The sequence below is a fragment of the Mustela nigripes genome, chromosome 2, assembly GCF_022355385.1.
Source record: "Mustela nigripes isolate SB6536 chromosome 2, MUSNIG.SB6536, whole genome shotgun sequence".
Taxonomy (NCBI): Eukaryota; Metazoa; Chordata; class Mammalia; order Carnivora; family Mustelidae; genus Mustela; species Mustela nigripes.
Window position 1 is genome coordinate 142741774 of NC_081558.1, and position 18271 is coordinate 142760044.

Genomic DNA, 18271 nt, shown 5'->3' on the forward strand with positions numbered 1-18271 from the left:
AATAGCCAGGAAGGACAAAGAACTCCAATATTAAAGAAATTGGGATTCTGATTAGCACTTTCCCACAGAAGGGGATTAGTTATTTCAAGCAGGAGTCAACATCAAAACGGACTAGAAAACAGAGAAACTGCAGAGTGGCAATGGGTTCTTAACAGTAAATCCAAGACTAGGTAACTCCCCCCAAACCAACAAGACCAGAAGAAACGACAGCAGTAAAGACCAAGAAAATACAGTACACAGATCAAGAAACCTAACTGGCCTGCTCCCAGCTTGCCAGAAAGGAAGACAATTATCTAAGACCAAGAGATACTTTTGAAGATGCACTAAAAAACAAAACAAAAACTTTCCTAAAGCTTACTTAAAGGCCAGACTTCTTCAAGGCCCAGCTCGTATTTCACTCCTTCAGAAAACCTTCCCTAATTTTTCATCTCCCATCATTTCCGATATGATTGCAGATAATTATGTACTGCCGATTGCTCTCTGTTTTAGGGATGCATCTTCTCTCCACAAAAAAATGAGAGCCCCTTAAAGGGAGACAGCACAGCCCCCATTCAGTTAAAATTCCTCACAGCATCTACCCCAATGAGTAAAATCTTCATAAACCTTTTTAACTCAAATCTTACTGAAGTGACATATAAATTCTTTGAGTGCATTTTTCTAAGAAACTCAAAACGATTCATGGGCAGATATTATCTCTAATTTCATCAAGAACTTAATGACCACACACACACACACACACACACACATACACACCCCACGACCACTATCACACACTAGCATTCAAACTTGAAACAGGCTGTAACGTTTTACTTTGGGAAAAGCAGACATAGGTTTCCACAGAGCAAGGGTAAGTAAGGCAGAGTGATACTACAGCATATTAAACTTGATCAGAACTTTTTAAAGTAAACACAAAATCAAAAATTAACAAAAGTACTTTATATTAAATGGAAAGGTTAGAGATTAATTGGAAACAGAATATAAACTCCAACACATATGCGCCACATACACATGCATGTCTCCATCCATCCACAGACAGAGCCTAGATGCCACACAACCTAGTACCGACAAGCACCTTCAGCACCCAGACCTTGCTTTCTCAATACCGTTCCCCACTAGAAAGAAGTACGATTCCTTAGGGAAATGACTGCCTGCAGGTCTGAAGCAGAAAAAGATGAGCCTGGGACGTCTTTCTGTGCCAAACTACAAGACAGTGTTCTAAGACAAAAAGGTGTCATGTCAAAAAGGATATAAAAAGTTTGAAAGTTCTTCCACTGGCTAAATTTTTGGATAATCGAAACACTAAAATGAAGAATGAGTGTTAGCTGGTTGTAAAATGCTGAACGGATAATCCGCGATTCCATCCCAATGACTAAAGATAATTTTTTTTTTTAAATAAAAGAAAAACAAACAGAGAAACTCATTTACCATCACTAACCATGTATATAAAGCAATTCTTACTCTGAAAATTCATAATCAAAGGAAAAGAATTAAACATTTATTCTACCTTTTTTATAAAGAATTAAAATTTATCACAGTTGTTAAGAGAAAGCTCATTTTTACGGGAGAATGCCAACATCAAGCCCTTCCCCAAAAAATAATGATTTGGGGCTTGGTTCATCATTAGATGTTAAAACTTTTAACTCAATTTCTGGGGAACGGGATAGTGGCAGGTGCCAAAGTCATGGCCTACAGGCCCTAATCCTTATACTACAGAATTTTTTATCCAGGTAGCCAGAGCTACCCCACCAATTAAAACCTACCTTTCAGGCCTAAGAACAGAATGAATTTAAAACACTTATACAAGCACGTCTGTCAAATCTTCAGGGTTATTGTCATAGTAAGCAAATCAGATAGTCCTTTTATGACAAACCAGATATGAGGAACACTGTGAGAATGTGGAGGCAATCTTGACTTGAAACTAAAAGCTTGTCCCTGGAGTCAAAAAAGTTAGTGCTGCAATGTCTTCAAGGGCTTGAAGTGAAAGTAAGCTGGCTGGCTTAGATAAGAAACCAGACTGTCAATTATGTATTCAGCAGCGTTTATTTCGGCAGCCCAAATGGCTCAGTGAATATGTCACAATTTAATTACCCCGTGTGCAAGAAGGGTGGCTACTTCTTCCCTGTGTTTTGGGGGTGATCAGGATAGTGGTTCCGAGAGGACAGTCAACCAAGAAAAGTCTATCCTCCAACACAAATGCCTGTCCCAGCAAAACCTCAGGGGTAGAGAGGAAACAACGGAGTGTCAACAAGGCAGCTCCCTGGGGAGTTCAACCACGAAGCATCTTAAGTGTATTCTAACCGATCTGGAGCCCCGAAAGACTCCACGCTCATGATAGGTCTTGTCACTTTTCACCATCTTGAACGCCCAACAATTCCTAGCCAGAATTAGAGCTGCTCCTCATGCAGGCAATTTCATCTTCCTCAAGTTTCTATAGCACCCTGGACTTTGCTATGCTCTGCCTGTACCCCCCGGCACCCCTAAAAATAAGGGTTCTGATTCCTCTGATGCTGCCCACAACCCTGAAATCCTGCAGCCTGTTTCCTGCCAGCACCCTTCTTCCCAGCGATGCTTCTTGCCTCCAAGGGGCCCCGACCTGCACCACTACTTTCCCCTAGCAACCCCCACTTTCCCCTAGCAACCCCCGCGTCACAACAAGGAGGAAAGACCAAGCACCTAGTGAGTCCAGCTCCAACTGTGCTAGCAGTTACTTAACTCTTGTTTTAAGATTTTTTTATTTGAGGGATGCTTGTGTATCTCAGTCGGTTAAGCGTCTGCCTTCAGCTCAGTTCATGATCTCAACTGCACCCCCAGGAGCCCCAGCAGTTACTTAACTTCTGAGGCTCAGGTCTCTCATATACAAAATGGAATAACAGAACCCACACTGCAAGATTATGACAGTATCTGTAAACTTCTCAGCACAATACACAAAATAACTAATAAATACCGGCTAGTTATGGTATAATAAATATTGCCTAGCAGTTGCAGCAAGTAGTTGGTCTACCTTTACTGCCCATTTACTATGCGCCAGGAACTGTCCCAAAGCCTTTAGAAGCCTGACTCATTTCTGCCCTAGAAGGTACTGCCAATTATAACTCTCCCCGTGTTATAGAGAAGAAACTTAGAAGTGTTACAACAGTAATAGTACTAGGAGGTCCTCCCCTGGCTGCCCACCATCCCCCAGAGAGAACTCTCGCACCCCTAGCACACAAGCTCCTCACGGCCTTCTATCACTGCCCCACTGGTAACTAATGCACAAGAGGAGAAAACACCTGGCAGTTCCACAAATCCAACTCTTTGAGGACCCTGTTTCTCTGCAGACACCATCTGTTTGCCAGAAGTGCCCTTCCCTGCACAACCTCCCCCAATTCTGTCGAAACACCTCTTCTTTCAAAACGGTAGTCAAACGTCACTTCTCTGTGGATCTCCGTGGCTTCCTATCCTTGGGACTCCCTCTGCATTTAATTCATTTCACGATCCGCTCTCCCTTCCCTTTCTTATACTTGGATTGTGTGGCTATCCGCCCCACCCCGAACCATGAACACCTAGAGGGCAATGATTACATTCTCTGTCCGTCCTCACTGACCAGCATTGTCGAGCACAGGCTCCTGAACCTACTTTGGACACGTACACTGAGGGGCTTTGCGCACCCACACGCACATCCATGCCCCCATCTGTGAAATGGGAATAAAGTATCTCTCTCACAGAGTATCTGAATAAATCAGAAAACGTACACAGAACCTCGAGACGGTTACTAAGAAATGGGGGATGTGGTATCCCAGCACACCACAGAAGTCCTGGGAGACGTAGAGAGGGATGGATTCTTCCCACATGAGCCAACAGGAAACACAGCAAAGGGATGAGGAATGCCCAAAGCTGAAAAGCTCCCTCAAGTAACGGACATCATTTTCAAAGCACACGTCCAGAGTTAATTCAGTCTAACACTGGAAGAAGCACCATGTTCCTGCTCTCTACAGTGCGGGGCATTCGGTAACTGCTCAAGAAATGCTAACCGCCACCATGACAGCAATGATGGCAGTAAGCGCCACAGTTCCGATGACTTGGCTTAGCAACAACAGGACTCCTCCATGGAACATTCCTACAAATCAATGCACAAAGTCTGCGTTATTTACTCTACAGTCATATCTCCTAGTCTGTTTAAGACTTTCCTTCATTTCCTAACTCTAAGTTTTACTTTTTTAAGTCTTAGCTAGCCCATTTTAAATGCTTTTCTCTAGGGAGCTCAAAAAATCTTAACATGACTAAACAATCTTATTTTAAAAACAAAACTTCACTCAACTCTAAAAAATATCTGAAACCAACTACCTTACGTCTGGGGTTCTTTCCCTGGAGTCTGTAACACTAACTTATTTGATAGCATTTTCTAAACATCCTGTCTACCTATAACATCTTGCTTTTTGGCTTTCATAAGGGCTGAGAATTATAACACCTTCCTCTAAGCTGCCCTACTTTAAAATCTCTGCCCTGATGTTACAGTATGTCCAGGTCAAATATTTCTTTACCTGCCTTGAAATGACACATGAAAACTCACCCAGGAACCCAAGGCCCCTCTCACTTTTCTCACTTTGGGGTACACACTATACTGGGGAGGCCTTTGACTGCTGTAAGCTCCCCAGGGCAGTAACCCATTTAATCCACAGTTTAGATCTGTAACTCTTTGCATAATGATAGTGACAATCTCTGTGTTGCTTCATTTAAAGAATTTACACGACGGGCCTACTCCCTTGTTGTTGTTAGCCCACTTAACTTTAGGGAAAACTCTCTTCAATAAAATCAAACAGCAGTGCTTTATAGCTCTGTTCCAACACTGAATGTGGGAACTGAAAATAAAGCATATGTTTCTATTACAAAGGAATAAAGGCCATTTCTACTGAAAACACTTTACAAATCCTAAGAACAATCATCAAGACAACAGAAGTCATAAAACCACTGCCAGGAAAAGGTGACACTTGATAGTCAATCTTGCCCCAAATGTGCTGAATGATTCTTTTCACCATCAAAGCCAGAACACAGAACCTATTACTGCAAAGTTAATCTTCTGCAGTGTATGCAATTTAATCCAATTCAACACATACATATGTGTGTAGTTGCTTGGCTGTATAGCTTGCTTGGAATGTGAAACTTGCTACATTATGGCTAGGTCTACACAGCCAAATGCTTCTAAATGTACTGCAGAATTTGCTTAAAGAAGCTGAAGAAAGTGCTTAAGACAAAGCAGAGAGTGAGGGGTTATCAGGTGTAACAGGGTGACAGAAAACCAAGATCAGATCACTGAAACCATGTGCTCTCAGCAGACAGTAAAAATAGTATGCTAGGGGCACCTGGGTGGCTCAGTGGGTTAAAGCCTCTGCCTTCAGCTCAGGTCATGATCCCAGGGTCTTGGGACAAGCTCTCTTGCTTAGCAGGGAGCCTTCTTCCTCCTCTCTCTCTGCCTGCCTCTCTGCCTACTTGTGATCTCTGTCAAATAAATAAAAAATAAATAAAATCTTAAAAAAAAAATAGTATGCTACATGCATTTTACAACACATGTAAGAATACAGAAAAATGAAGTAAATATCTACACATAGTTAAATTAGCTATTAACCACAAAAGGTAAAGCATTGCTTTGGAGTGAAGAAACCCAGGAGGCACCACCTTACCCAAAAGATCAAAGTTACCGCCACCAGTACCAGGACAATGTAATCCGATGCACTGAGCGGCTTACCGCATCACTTCCATGGTATTCCTACCAAAAGTACATAACCTGAACCTAGTCATGAGGAACTGAATAAATGCAAACCAAGGGACATCTTACAAAATAGCCAGTCCAGCCCCTCTAAAAATATCGAGAAAAGCAAAGGCCAAAGAACTGTTCTTGATTAAAAGAAAACTAAGAAGACATAAAATGAAAGGCAACATGGATTGGATCGGATCAAGGTTGAGAAGACTGCTGGAGGGAGAGACTAAGGATTCTGCTTTAAGTCAGTAGTCACTTAGTGCAGAGCTGCAGTGACTAAAGCCCAAAGCTCTTCCCAAGATGCTGGACCTAAGAGGTTAGGGATCAACTCCCAAAATTTATGCATTTTTTAAAAATATTCTTATATTTAGCATTAAGCATTTTTTAGGTCAAAGTTTTTATACTCCACCACAAGAAATGGTATATTAGACATTCGTTCTTCATGGATTTGACATTCACATTTACAAACGCACAAGAATAGGGGTGCTTGGGTGGCTCAGTCAGTTAAGTGACCAACTCTTGTTTTTGGCTCAGATCATGATTTCAGAGTCATGGGATCAAGCCCTGCATTGGGCTCCACATTGGTTGTGGAATCTGCTCAGTATTCTCTCTCCCCCTCTGTACCCACAACCTGCCCAGTTACGCTATTTTAAAAAAAAAAAAGAAAGAAAGAAAAAAAAAAACACAAGGATAATCATAAAGACCAATGAGCTACGGGTCATGATCCCACTCTCGGGATCAAGTCCCAGGTCGGGTTCCCTGTTCAGCAGGGAGTCTGCTTCTCCCTCTGACCATCTCCCCTCTCATGCTCTCTCTCTCTCCCTCTCTCTCAAATAAGTAAAATCTTTAAAAAAAAAACAACAACAATGAGCTGTAATACTCTCTAAACAGAGTCAAAAAAACAGATTCACCTGTGTTATGTGTCTTACAAAAGAAAACACAGCTAGTAGGTGAACTTAATCAACGATCTGTCATGGGTATGCAAATAATAAAAATTTTAGCTCTGGAAGAAAAATGCAAAATAATCCCCTTCCCCCATAACTAACTGGTTACACTAATAAGGAAATTAATGATGAAAGTAATGAAGGCAAGTAGTCTCTGATGTTCTTAGCTAGAAACTGGAGCTAGGCTTCCTTCCATTTGGTAGAGGAAATCATGTGGTTCTGGTGATAAACTCCTATCTGAGACTCCTAAAAATTCTACCTAATTGTTCTTTGCAAATGATGAGGATCTATCAGACTTTTATTTGTCCTAAAATTCTGTCTCATTGGGCAGAATCATTCCTGTATGATCAGCTTTCCCCCCTTCTTACAACGGTTAAAATCTCAAGGAAAACACTGACAGAACAAGTTACAAAACCAGGAAAAGGACTTAGGAAAGGAGGAGTGGTCTGTATAATTAGTGATGCTACAAGGGTCAAGGATTATGAACTGGGACAAAGACCCACACGCTTCAGACCTCATTATTCCTTTATCTTACAAATTACTGAACACCTTCTGTATGCCAGGTATTCTCCTAGGAGATTTAGTATGGAACAAGTCTGACCACTTCTCAGGCAGAAATGTTAGAGTTGGGAGTGAGTGTACATTAAGTAATCAATAAAATTTAAAATATAACATGGTAGGTGGTACTAAGTTATGAAGAGATAGTGACGGAGAGAGGACATTTTGGCTGGAGTGATCTGAGAAGGCTTCTTGTAGGAAGTGCCATCTGGGTTAACACGCAGTGTGTGGAGGCGGACGGACATCTGGAGGCTGGAAGGAGAGGCCGCTGCCAGCATGAGCAGTCGGCGATACACATCAGAGTGCGGATTCTGAGCATAAAGTGCAACACGACTTAAGTTCTAGCAGGAACATTATGGCTACAGAGCAGAAAGCTGTCATTAGAGAAGAATGAAACCAAGACCAGCTAGAGGCCAGTGCCACAGCTCTGGCAAAGGTGGAGGTGGTTGCTCAAACCAGAGGACAGCAGCAGTGGGAGGAGGAAGACATTCTTGGGCTGGGACTGGACTTTCAAAGTAAAGCTGACAGGACTGCTGAGAGGCTGAATGTAGAATTTTGAGAGAAAAATAAAAGCCCAAAATGACAATAGGGCTTTTATCCTTATCCACCCAGTGACTACATAGAACATTTACTAAGGAGAAGACTGAAGAAAGAAGGAGCAAGGTTAGGGATGGTGGGAAATCAAGATTTTGATTGTATATACTAGATTTCAGATGCCCATTTGTCATCAAAGTAGAGGATGCTAGTAAGCAACTAGATATTCAGACTCTGGAGAGAAGTATTAATAAATGCTCTCGCTCTCTCACCCACGCTTGTGCAGGTGTGCACTCTCTCTTTCTCTGTCTATATATATATATATATATATATATATATATATATATGAATCACATATACGTGTTTTTGTATATGAATGAAGAAAAGTTGGAGAAGGAAAATATGAAGGAGAGAAGCAACTTGAATTTTTATTGTGTCTATTTTGACACTATTTGCAAATATAAGAATGTAGAGCTTCAGTAATTTAAAAAAGGAGGCATTTCTTTGGTCTCTCCCTATAAAATAATAAGCTGATGAAAACAATCTCAAGCATAGCGTTAACATGACTGCTACCAGAACAGCACTCAGAGATCACCACTACTCACTTTGTGGATTCTTTTCCCCTATTCGTTTACATATACACACAATACAGTTTTGTTAACTTTGAAATACAGTTCATCTTTGTTTTAGCAAACCTGAGCTCAAAATGTGGCAGGCATGGAATCGAGCCATGTTTTCTGTTTTGTTTTGATTAACTTTCCGTGCTTTTAGAGTGGGCTTCACTGTCCAGTTCCCCAGGACCACCCACCACGCCCAATAACCTCACACCTTGACTCACTTGTTTAGGACACTGCCTGGCATCTGAGGACATTTGCACTTTCTGACCCTGCTCCTCAGAGCCTTGTAGCTGGGGTCCCCCTTATAAAATCATAAGCACATTTCCATTTCATAAGGAATTATTTCTAAACCTAATCTTTGAGTGGACATCTTTATGTGTAATCTTCTGCTCTTAGTGTAATTCTTTAGTGGAGAATCCAGTCTTTTTTACTAAGCATGTTTTACCACCACCTCAAGGAGTCACTGTCTAGTCACCAAAAGAGAGAAGACGGACTCAAAACAGTTTACCTTCAGTTCTTTCAACAAATACCTACCATGATCATGGGCCAGTGCAGGTGCGAGAGAGGGGTGAGAGAGACAGCAATTTTTTTCAAGATAATTTCCGATAGCGAAACAAGCTGTGAATAAAATAAGAATACCCAAGAACACAAATGGCAGAAGGGGGATAGAGGAATATTATTTAGGTAGGTGGCCAAAGCAAACCTCTTGAGGAAATGGCCTTCGAGTCAAAGGCTCTGAGAAGAGGAGACATGGCAATGCCAGAGAGATGAGCAGCCCAAGTACAGATGAAAAGAAATGCAGAAGCCTTCAGAAAGGACGAAGTGTGACATATCAGAAGGGAGAAGGAAAGCAATGTGACCAGAACATCACAGAAAGAGGGAGCAAGGCACAGATGGCCTCGGTGGCCACAGGAAAAAAATCTGGATCTTCATCTTAAGTAAGAAGGTAGTAAGAAGCTATTGATGAGGCATAAACAGGGACATGATGTGATTGGATTTAGGCTTAGTGATCAACGTAGTAATCTAGAACCAACAATACAAGGAGCAGAAGGAAAAGCAGGGAAACTAGTTGGGAGGCCGCCACCGTATCCAGCCAAGAGATGCCAGCGGCATGAACCAGGCTCCAGCAGCTCTGGTGGTGAGAAACGTTTAGATGCAGGACATATTCTGGAGGTAAGAGCAATGATTTGCTGATGGAATCGGGATCCTGGGCCGGGTGAACAAGGAGCCCTCTGCGTGCCATGAGGGATTTCTAGCCTCCCATGGACCTCCTCAGTATTCACCTCACTGGGCCTTGGCTAGAGCTTGCCAGCAACAACTCCTGGTATAGTCGTGATGAAATGCAAAATGTATAGTCCTCTCTCACTTACCCAAATTAGGATCAGTAGCCTGACGTTTCTTAATTTTAGCTTCAGAAATAGCAGAATAATAGGCACAGGTCATCTTGATCAGCCACGTTGCTCGAACCATTGGCACTGAATATTTAGCTAAATATGCAAAAACATCTTCTTTTTTACTAAGGATTGGAACCTAAAAAGAAATAACATATTTATAAAAATCACATACTATGTTCATCATGAGGTCAACCTACAGAAACAGAAAGCAAAAGAAAGACACTAAGTCTCTGCTGCCTTTAAGAAAGCATATCCTTGATGGATTTTCAAACAGCACATTCAGCTTAAAAACCAAAAACTTTAAGCAAACATTCATTAAAAGAATCAAAACTATGTTTAACACACTGACAACAGTTTTATCAGTTGTGCTCTCTTATTTATAAAAACAAATTACTTTCAAATTCTCAGATGCTGAAAGCTATTCATCAACAAAATAGGAAAAATAATTTCATGACAGTACTCCAAAGAGTTTTATCTCAAAACCGGAAGGGATGATCAAGTGAAAAATTGTGCCCACTCCACATTTCATCAAAGAACACTTTTTTGGGAGGAGGGGGGTATAAAGCTTTCTGACTGTAACATTCATAATAACAATTTCTAGAAAGCTTCTAAAGTGCCGTTAGCCCAAAATTTAAAATAGAGGCCAAAATGATGGATCAGTCAATCTGCCTAATAAACACTGAGCTAGAAATAGCTGGTTAATTAATTCACTGGTAGAAAAGTAGGCACTTGAGGCAGTTCATTATTTCTTCTAAACGGCGAAGGTATACTATTTAGCAAATTAGTATCCCAACATACCACTGAATGTTTCAAAGAGTTATCCCACTCTTCTAGAATTCCTCATAAATACCCTAGGAACAGGCCAGTCGTCTACATATGATCTATTCCATTTATGAATGTAGAGTACAACAGTGGACAGAGGACCTCGGCCATGGTGTCCAGAATGGGAGCAGTCAGCATCCGCTACTCCCCCTACCACCTCTGCGCTCTGGTCCTAGCCCCCAGCCTCCCCGGCTCTTTATTTATGAATGTGATAATACCAACCCAACCCTGTCCACCCCACAGGGTGATTAGAAGGGTAAAGTAAAAGAATGGCATATATCAAAACTAGAACAGTTTTTATTTTGTTACCAATTCCAAAGATTTCTGGGTACTGGACGAAGTATGTTCCAAGCCATGGACCTGACCCTGTCCTAAAAGGATCCAGGACACTGCAACCATGGCTATCAAGAGCCCTGGTCTCTATGGGCCACACTCCAGCTTGATATTGTGGTGGATATCAAAAAACTTCAAAGCAGCTGATTGTTACAGCATGGCATTTTTCTTAGTCAAATCCTCCTTTAGACAGTAGATATTTTGCATCACTCATACGTTGTAAATTTGACTGTTCACAGGCTTGGAACCAAGTGTGATCCCAAAATTAAAGGAGAAACTGTTTTTGTACACAGCCCTTTAAAATAACCTATTTCACTTGGTTCTTAGCAAACAAACATTCAAGCTACCCCAGTGCTGAAGGAAAAGCTGTCTGGCTGGACACTGAGTTGCAGCTGTCCATACACTGTCTTTCATGCGCAATTTAATAGACTTTTGGTCACGTATGGTTCCTGCCTTGGGTGCTGACTTTAAACATAACTGCCATGGCAGAGGCAGCTACACCTCAAAAACATACCTAATAGGGAGATGAAAGTCACACAGGCCAAAGCTGTTAAGTCTTCCTCTCTGCAGACCACAGTGAGACATTTTAACAAGAAAATCTCCTGAAAATTTTGTTTACAAGGCACGTCTTTCATGCAGCACAAGACTCTGGGTTTATAGATTATTGCTGAAGCCAGGGACAAGAAAAGCACAGGCTTATATACTCAGTGCAAGACCTGAGCTGCTGCTTTTCACTAGAACATATAGTATGAGAGTTAAATTTTACTTGTCAAGGTCAGGTTTCCGCTCATTCAGATGAACGAACAGAGTACAAGATCAAGGCCTAAAAAATTAGGCAAATGCAAAAAACTAAATGTAGCATCTCTGAAGAAACATTACTAATAGTTCTTTTATACATGCCCAAAGGATTTCTTTTGAACAAACAACTGACAGAAGGAAAATAAAAATTTAAACATACAAAATGTTTCGATGAAACAGCAAACAGAACTAAGCCATAGGTCATACCATTAACAAGCTAAGGCAGGTATGCCAGCTCATTGTCCTTATTGGCAGAACCCCATAAGACATGGCTGACTCAAATCAAGGGATTTAAAATTCAGAAGAACATATGTGAAGGTTATTTAAATAAGGAAGAAGACACGTATTGATGGTGTTATCAAATTTACAGTTTGGACCAACTCAGGAAGGAAATTATGTTTACAGTGACATAGTTTATACGAAGTTTATAGGAAGTCATACTTTTCTTACAGTCATGGATTCCATTTGCAGCAAAGAAACCATCTGGCTTTATCTTGTAACTGAACGTAGGCAATCAATGGACAGCTGTTTCGCTTCTGAATCAAGCTAGAGCTGCATCTAAGCAGGGAATGGAAACTAAGACACCTAGCATGTGATGGTTTTTCATCCACAAAAGGGCTGTATCACCTTGTAGCGCCTTTCCCCTCGGATGAACATCACTGTCAACACGCTCTGTGTTCACCAAGCAGATGCAGAGGCAAAAGGAAATTCCAGAGACCACAGTAATCAATGTCACCTGAAGTGAACCTGTTCTACCTAGAGAACTGTCCAGGAGCCAGAAGGATATCCCTAGAGGCTATAAGTCTATTTTTCCAAATCTACCTATGACCATGATTGAGTTAAAAGGCCTTTTACTGGCCATTCTTGACCTCTCCGTGGTTAAATATTGGGAGTGCTGAGTTGTAAAGCAATGGAAAATCAAGCCCAGAAACTTGACTTATCCCAAACAGGAAACTACTCTGAACTCTAGAACAGAGCTGGAAGAGGACTCACGATTTTAGCAGGAAAATTAAGGCTGCCTGCATTAAGCCACCTGATAGATAAATACCAGAAATTAAAGAAGTATTTGAACCATCTAGTATGAAGAACATGCAGAGAACACAATCTCTGACCCAGCTCTATAAGAGTTTTTGCCATCTCAGGAATATGATATGCTGAGGAGGGAAGAGGGGAAAACAGAGGGACTCTCCAAAAGCCCAAGAAATGACTACTTCAGGGCACAGTAAATAGTCAAAAAAAAAAAAAAAAAGAAAAAAAAAAGTTTAACTTTGCACAGAATTAACGTCAGGGCTTACCTGAGGAACACCTGACTTGGCCAGAGGCAGCTCCTAATAAAGAGAACAATGGCTAATACACTGCACTGTGATTCATTTCCCTCCTCAAAGATGAGCAGCCACTACACCCATACAGCAAGGGCATCAATTTCTCACCTGTATCTGCTTTCAGGAAATATTCAAAAAAGGAATTCTAAAAGCTATTTAAAAAAAAAAGGATGGGGCGCCTGGGTGGCTCAGTTGGTTAAACAGCTGCCTTCAGCTCAGGTCATGATCCCAGCGTCCTGGGATCGAGTCCCTCCTTGCTCGGCAGGGAACCTGCTTCTCCCTCTGCCTCTGCCTGCCATTCTGTCTGCCTGTGCTCGCTCTCTCTCCCTCTCTCTGACAAATAAATAAATTTAAGAAAAAAAAAAAAAAAAGGAAAACCTAGAAAGAAAGATGTCAGGCTGGCTGCATGGGAACTGAAGGTCCGCCCCAACATGGAGGGTGTGAACTATTGATAGAAAGCCATCAAATACCAAAGGATGCCCTGCGACTGATAGGGCCTTCAGATACAATTTACAGGTCATCGTGGGCCCCCTGGTACATGTTCACTGCCAGGAAAGAAATGCCACACGGTTCAGCCTGTGTTAAGACAGGTACAACCTGAGTAACAAGAGGCAATTATGCTGATGGCTGTGCTTTTCAAGGGTTTCAGTTGCCTTTAATCACAAGGCAACACAATGCCACAGCGGCACTAGAACCAAAGAAAGCCAATGGGAGCTACAGGCTATTTTCAGAAAGTTGCTTTAGAAAACAAATACAGAAAGGAGCTCTGCTTTAAACCAGGCCTGCATCACACTTGTTAATAGCACTATCAAGAACAGAAGATGGACACCCTTACGACAAAAGGGTTTTAGGCCAGATGAGAAAGACACGTGGAATGATTTCAAAGGTGTGCAAGAAGACAGAGATCTGTTCTAAAACTTTTTCAATGAAGTTTTTCAAGCACACCCAGAATCGCTATCTTACTTGTTAGGAAGAAGGCTTAGCTTAAAGCATTTGGATTGGTACTTTTCAAGTCAAGGAAGTAACATCAAAGCAAGAATTTCTGAATGACACATTCTGACATCCTGGCCTAAGGAAACCGAAAATACAATGAAGTCTTATTGCCTTCTCTCGATTTAAAAAACTCGTCTAGGGGCACCTGGATGGCTCAGCCATTAAGCATCTGTCTTCGGCTCAGGTCATGATTTCAGGGTTCTAGGATCAAGCCCCGAATTGCATCGGGCTCCCTGCTCAGCGGGAAGCCTGCTTCTCCCTCTCCCTCTCACTGTGTGTCTCTCTGTCAAATAAATAAATAAAATATTTTAAAACAATAAAATAAAATAAAATAAAATACTCGTCTACCCAAAGTCTACATGAGGCGCCTGGGTGGCTCAGTCAGTTAAGTGGCTGCCTTCAGCTCAGGTCATGATCCCAGGGTCCTGGGCTCCAGTTCCACTTCCGGCTCCCTGCTCAGTGGGGAGCCTGCTTCTCCCTCTCCCACTCCCTCTACCTCTTCCCCAGCTTGTGCTTGCTCTCTTGCTCACTCACTCTCTCGCTCTCAAATAAATAAAATCTTAAAAAATAAATAAAGTCCATATAAATTGCTTCCTGTGTGGAACGTTTAGGTCAAGATGTGCTAGGAACCACATTGCCATCCAAATAAAGGGAGAAACAGCACACGTGCAGCACACACCTGGTTCAGTATACCTAACACTGAAAGAACGGGGGAAAGAAGTATATACTTGGACATTAGCTCCAACATCGTGATTTCTAAAGACCATAATTAAAACAATGTAAGAAATACTTGATACCTTTTTTGCCAAAATAGCAAGTGGTTTATTTCCTGCTAAGTCAGAGAACCAACTATGAATTGCACTCTGGGATCGAGCAGTAACCAGCCAATAATTATCTTTAGCATTAACTTGTGGTTTCTTCTTTCCGGTGTCCTGGAAAGTGTTAAGCTTTAGTTTCTCAGCTAATATACTGCTGAAATAAGCTCCAATCTGTGGAAACGAGAGAAAAAAAAGAAGAAGTTTGAAGACAGTATGTATGTTAGTAATGTATAGTAGTATTTCATTTTTGCTTTAGGAGAATATCTTTAAGCAGCCCATGAGAAAATAAAATGGCAATTTAAGTCCTTGAAGCCAAGAGTTGTGATTTCCTTATACTAACATAATGCAAAAACCCCCACAGCATTTTTGTTCCACTATTAACAAGTGGTTCAAGGAAAAAAGAAGAGCCTTTGAAAATCTCTGAGAAGATGAAATTAATTACATCCTGAATAAATATCAAGACAATGGGTTCTGCTTTAATCTTCAGCTGTACTTCTTTTTCAGACTACATCCACATTTGGAGAGAATGTGTTTCCTGAGAGGTGTTGCACACAAAAGCAGAAAGTCTAGTAATCACACAGTAATCATTCTTTTTCTGGTTTCATCTTAATAGCATATAGTTTTGGAAAGGAAAATTCTATACTTATACTCAGTGCTTTTAAAAATAGTTTAGAAAATTTATTTAAATGGAAAATTACAAACGGTTCAATTAAATTAAGTATTCAACATTTTTAACTGGACTGCCAAGTTAAGTTGGAGTACATGGGTTTCAAGAGAAAGCTAGTGTTACCTGCTCTGAATGGAATAAAGTAGCAAAGGGAGTTCCTGTGAATGTCTGTGGCATCTTCGTATTAATCAAACTAAAGAAGGACAAAAGAGGAAGAAAGACCCCAGAAGGAAAGGGATAAATAACTAAAAATTAAGTGAATCCACAGAAAACTTGTTGGAATTTCCAAGAATCTATTTCACTCCCTGGGAATTGTTTACGAATATGATTCAAACAACAAGTCAGGTTAGCAGACAGTGACAACCATGATTAAAATAAAATATCTACCCTGGTGAAGCACAATAAGAATCACTACCTTAGTTAATGCTCATGAGTCAAGAAACAATTAGTGTGTAGATTGGAACACAGTTGTAAACAATTAGTCAAGTTTATCTACCAGGGTAGAAAACTAGTACACTTTTTCCTACGGTTAACGGAATTCCTCGACCCTTGTGATTTATGGACAATTAAAAAAAAAAGTCTATTTGGTGTGTTTAATATAATATGGTAATAAAAAATTAGAATTAGGAAAAAAAATCTGAGCTTTGTTATTTTTTTTTTCGCCAACAAACTTCATGGTGTGTTTTCTTAAGAAAATGTTTGCAAAATGTTTAAACAGGAACTAGATTAAATGCAAAAATTTAGCAAAACCAGTTGTTTAGGAAAAAGCAGCCAACCGCAAATTGTTTAATTTTAAATCTCTCAATCAATATTTGGTCTTTATACCAAGAACTTAAAACCCCTACTTACACCAATTGTTTAAATTTAAAAGGTCTCTTACTTGCAATTATATAGGAATATTTTAATCATAATAAACAAAGGTATAAAGATTTTTTTAAAAATAGTCAGCAATCTGCTATGCAGATTGTATTTTTGTATTTAATAACAATGGAACATGTTACTGTATGTGCATTTTACATTCTAACAAACCTCAGGAACCACTGCACACTGCAAACCAAGTCAAACTTCCCTAATAAAGAGAAAGCAAAAAAACAAACAAACAAAACAAAACATAACCATACACTGAATTTTATATTCACATTATTCCAAACCTAAAAAAGTAAAGAGTCTCATTCCCCAAGTCCCAATGCCTACTTCTGCAAGTAACCACATTGGTTAGTTTCATAATTATGTCTTTTCCAGTGTTTCTTCAGTTGAATAACATACACAAACATGAATATATTACTTTCTCTTTTTTTACATGTATTCCTCTTTGTGTACATTTAGTAAACGTCTGAGAGCCTTCTACATCTGTATACAGAGAATTTCTTGTTAACTTTCACAAATGTATTGTGTGGGTGTACCACATTGTATTTAATCAAACCCCTGTAACTGGACATTTGGAGTGTTTTCCCTAAACTTCTGCTATTACAAATCACATTAAAATGAATAACTTGTTTGTTATCTCACCCATGTACAGCTACAGATTTCAGATAAATTTCCAGAAAACAGATCGTACAATTCTATAATTTCAATCAGCATTGTTAAATTGTCCTCCATAAGCTTCATACCAATTTGCACTCCCCCAGACAAGGTAGGAGAGATAAAGTTTAATTTAAAACTTGTTTCCATCCAACCAAAGCGATTTTGAAAGTAATTCATTTCAGAAGAAAATGGAAAAAAGTTTAGGGACTACACTATAGTTCATGTATTCCATATTTATAAGCTCAAATTCCCTTCAGAAGGTTTGAATCCCTGAGTAAATCTCACCGGAAGGATTGGCAGCAGAAGCTGTAATGGGTGTTATTTCCATTTATTCAGTTATTTAAATTGACATAAAACTTGATACAACAGAACAATTTGGCAGCTCACATCAAGAGACACACAGCATTCGTACTGTTATGGGCTGAACTGTGTTCCCCCAAACTTCGTATGCTGAAGACCTAATCCCCAATGTGACTGTATTTGGAGACAGGGCCTTTAAAGAGGTTGAGGTCAACTGAAGTCATAAGGGCAGGGCTTAATCCAATGGACTGGTGTCCTTGTAAGAAGAAACACCCAATATACATACATCAAGAAAAGAACCTGTGAGGACAGAGCAAGAGGCCAGGCTTGCACAAGCCAAGGAATGAGCCCTCGGAAGGATCCAGACCTGCTGACACCTTGATCTTGGACTACCAGCCACCCTGACTGTGAGAAAATAAATTTTTTTCTCAGAAAATTAAACTTCTGTTGCTTAATCCACCCAGTTTGTGGTATTTTGTTATGGCAGCCTAAAGAGACTAAAATGCCTACTACCCAAGTAAGTATGCTTCTGAAAATTTATCCAAAAGAACATAAGCTGTACATTCAAATATGACTATACCCTCTTCATAAGTAACCATGAGAAGTTGGCAACAGTCTACTTGGTATATACCAACAGTCTAGTCATTATAACATAAATGATGGAATGTTATCTGTCCATTAATAATTATGAATATGAATACTTCAGCCTAAAGGAAAAGCACTTACAAAATAATGCTACTTTAAAAAAAAAAATTGGAAGACAAAAAAATTTTGAAGATGGATGGTGGTGACAAGTTACACAACAATATGAATGCACTTAATGCCAAAGAACTGTACATTTTAAAATGTTAAGGGGCACCTGCGTGGTTCAGCATCTGACTCTTTTTTTTTTTTTTTTTTTTTTTTTTTTTTT

General features: G+C 40.1%; 1 protein-coding gene across 1 annotated transcript in view; it reads right to left on the bottom strand.

Annotated features, from left to right (window-relative positions):
* Positions 1-18271, bottom strand: part of MED12L (mediator complex subunit 12L) — a 323861-nt gene that overhangs the window by 266699 nt on the left and 38891 nt on the right. Inside the window, exons 4-5 of the mRNA XM_059391731.1 lie at positions 14847-15038; positions 9758-9917 (exon numbers count right to left, since the gene is read on the bottom strand). Of these exons, the coding sequence (XP_059247714.1) occupies positions 9758-9917; positions 14847-15038 (352 nt within the window). The remainder of the gene's footprint in view (positions 1-9757; positions 9918-14846; positions 15039-18271) is intronic.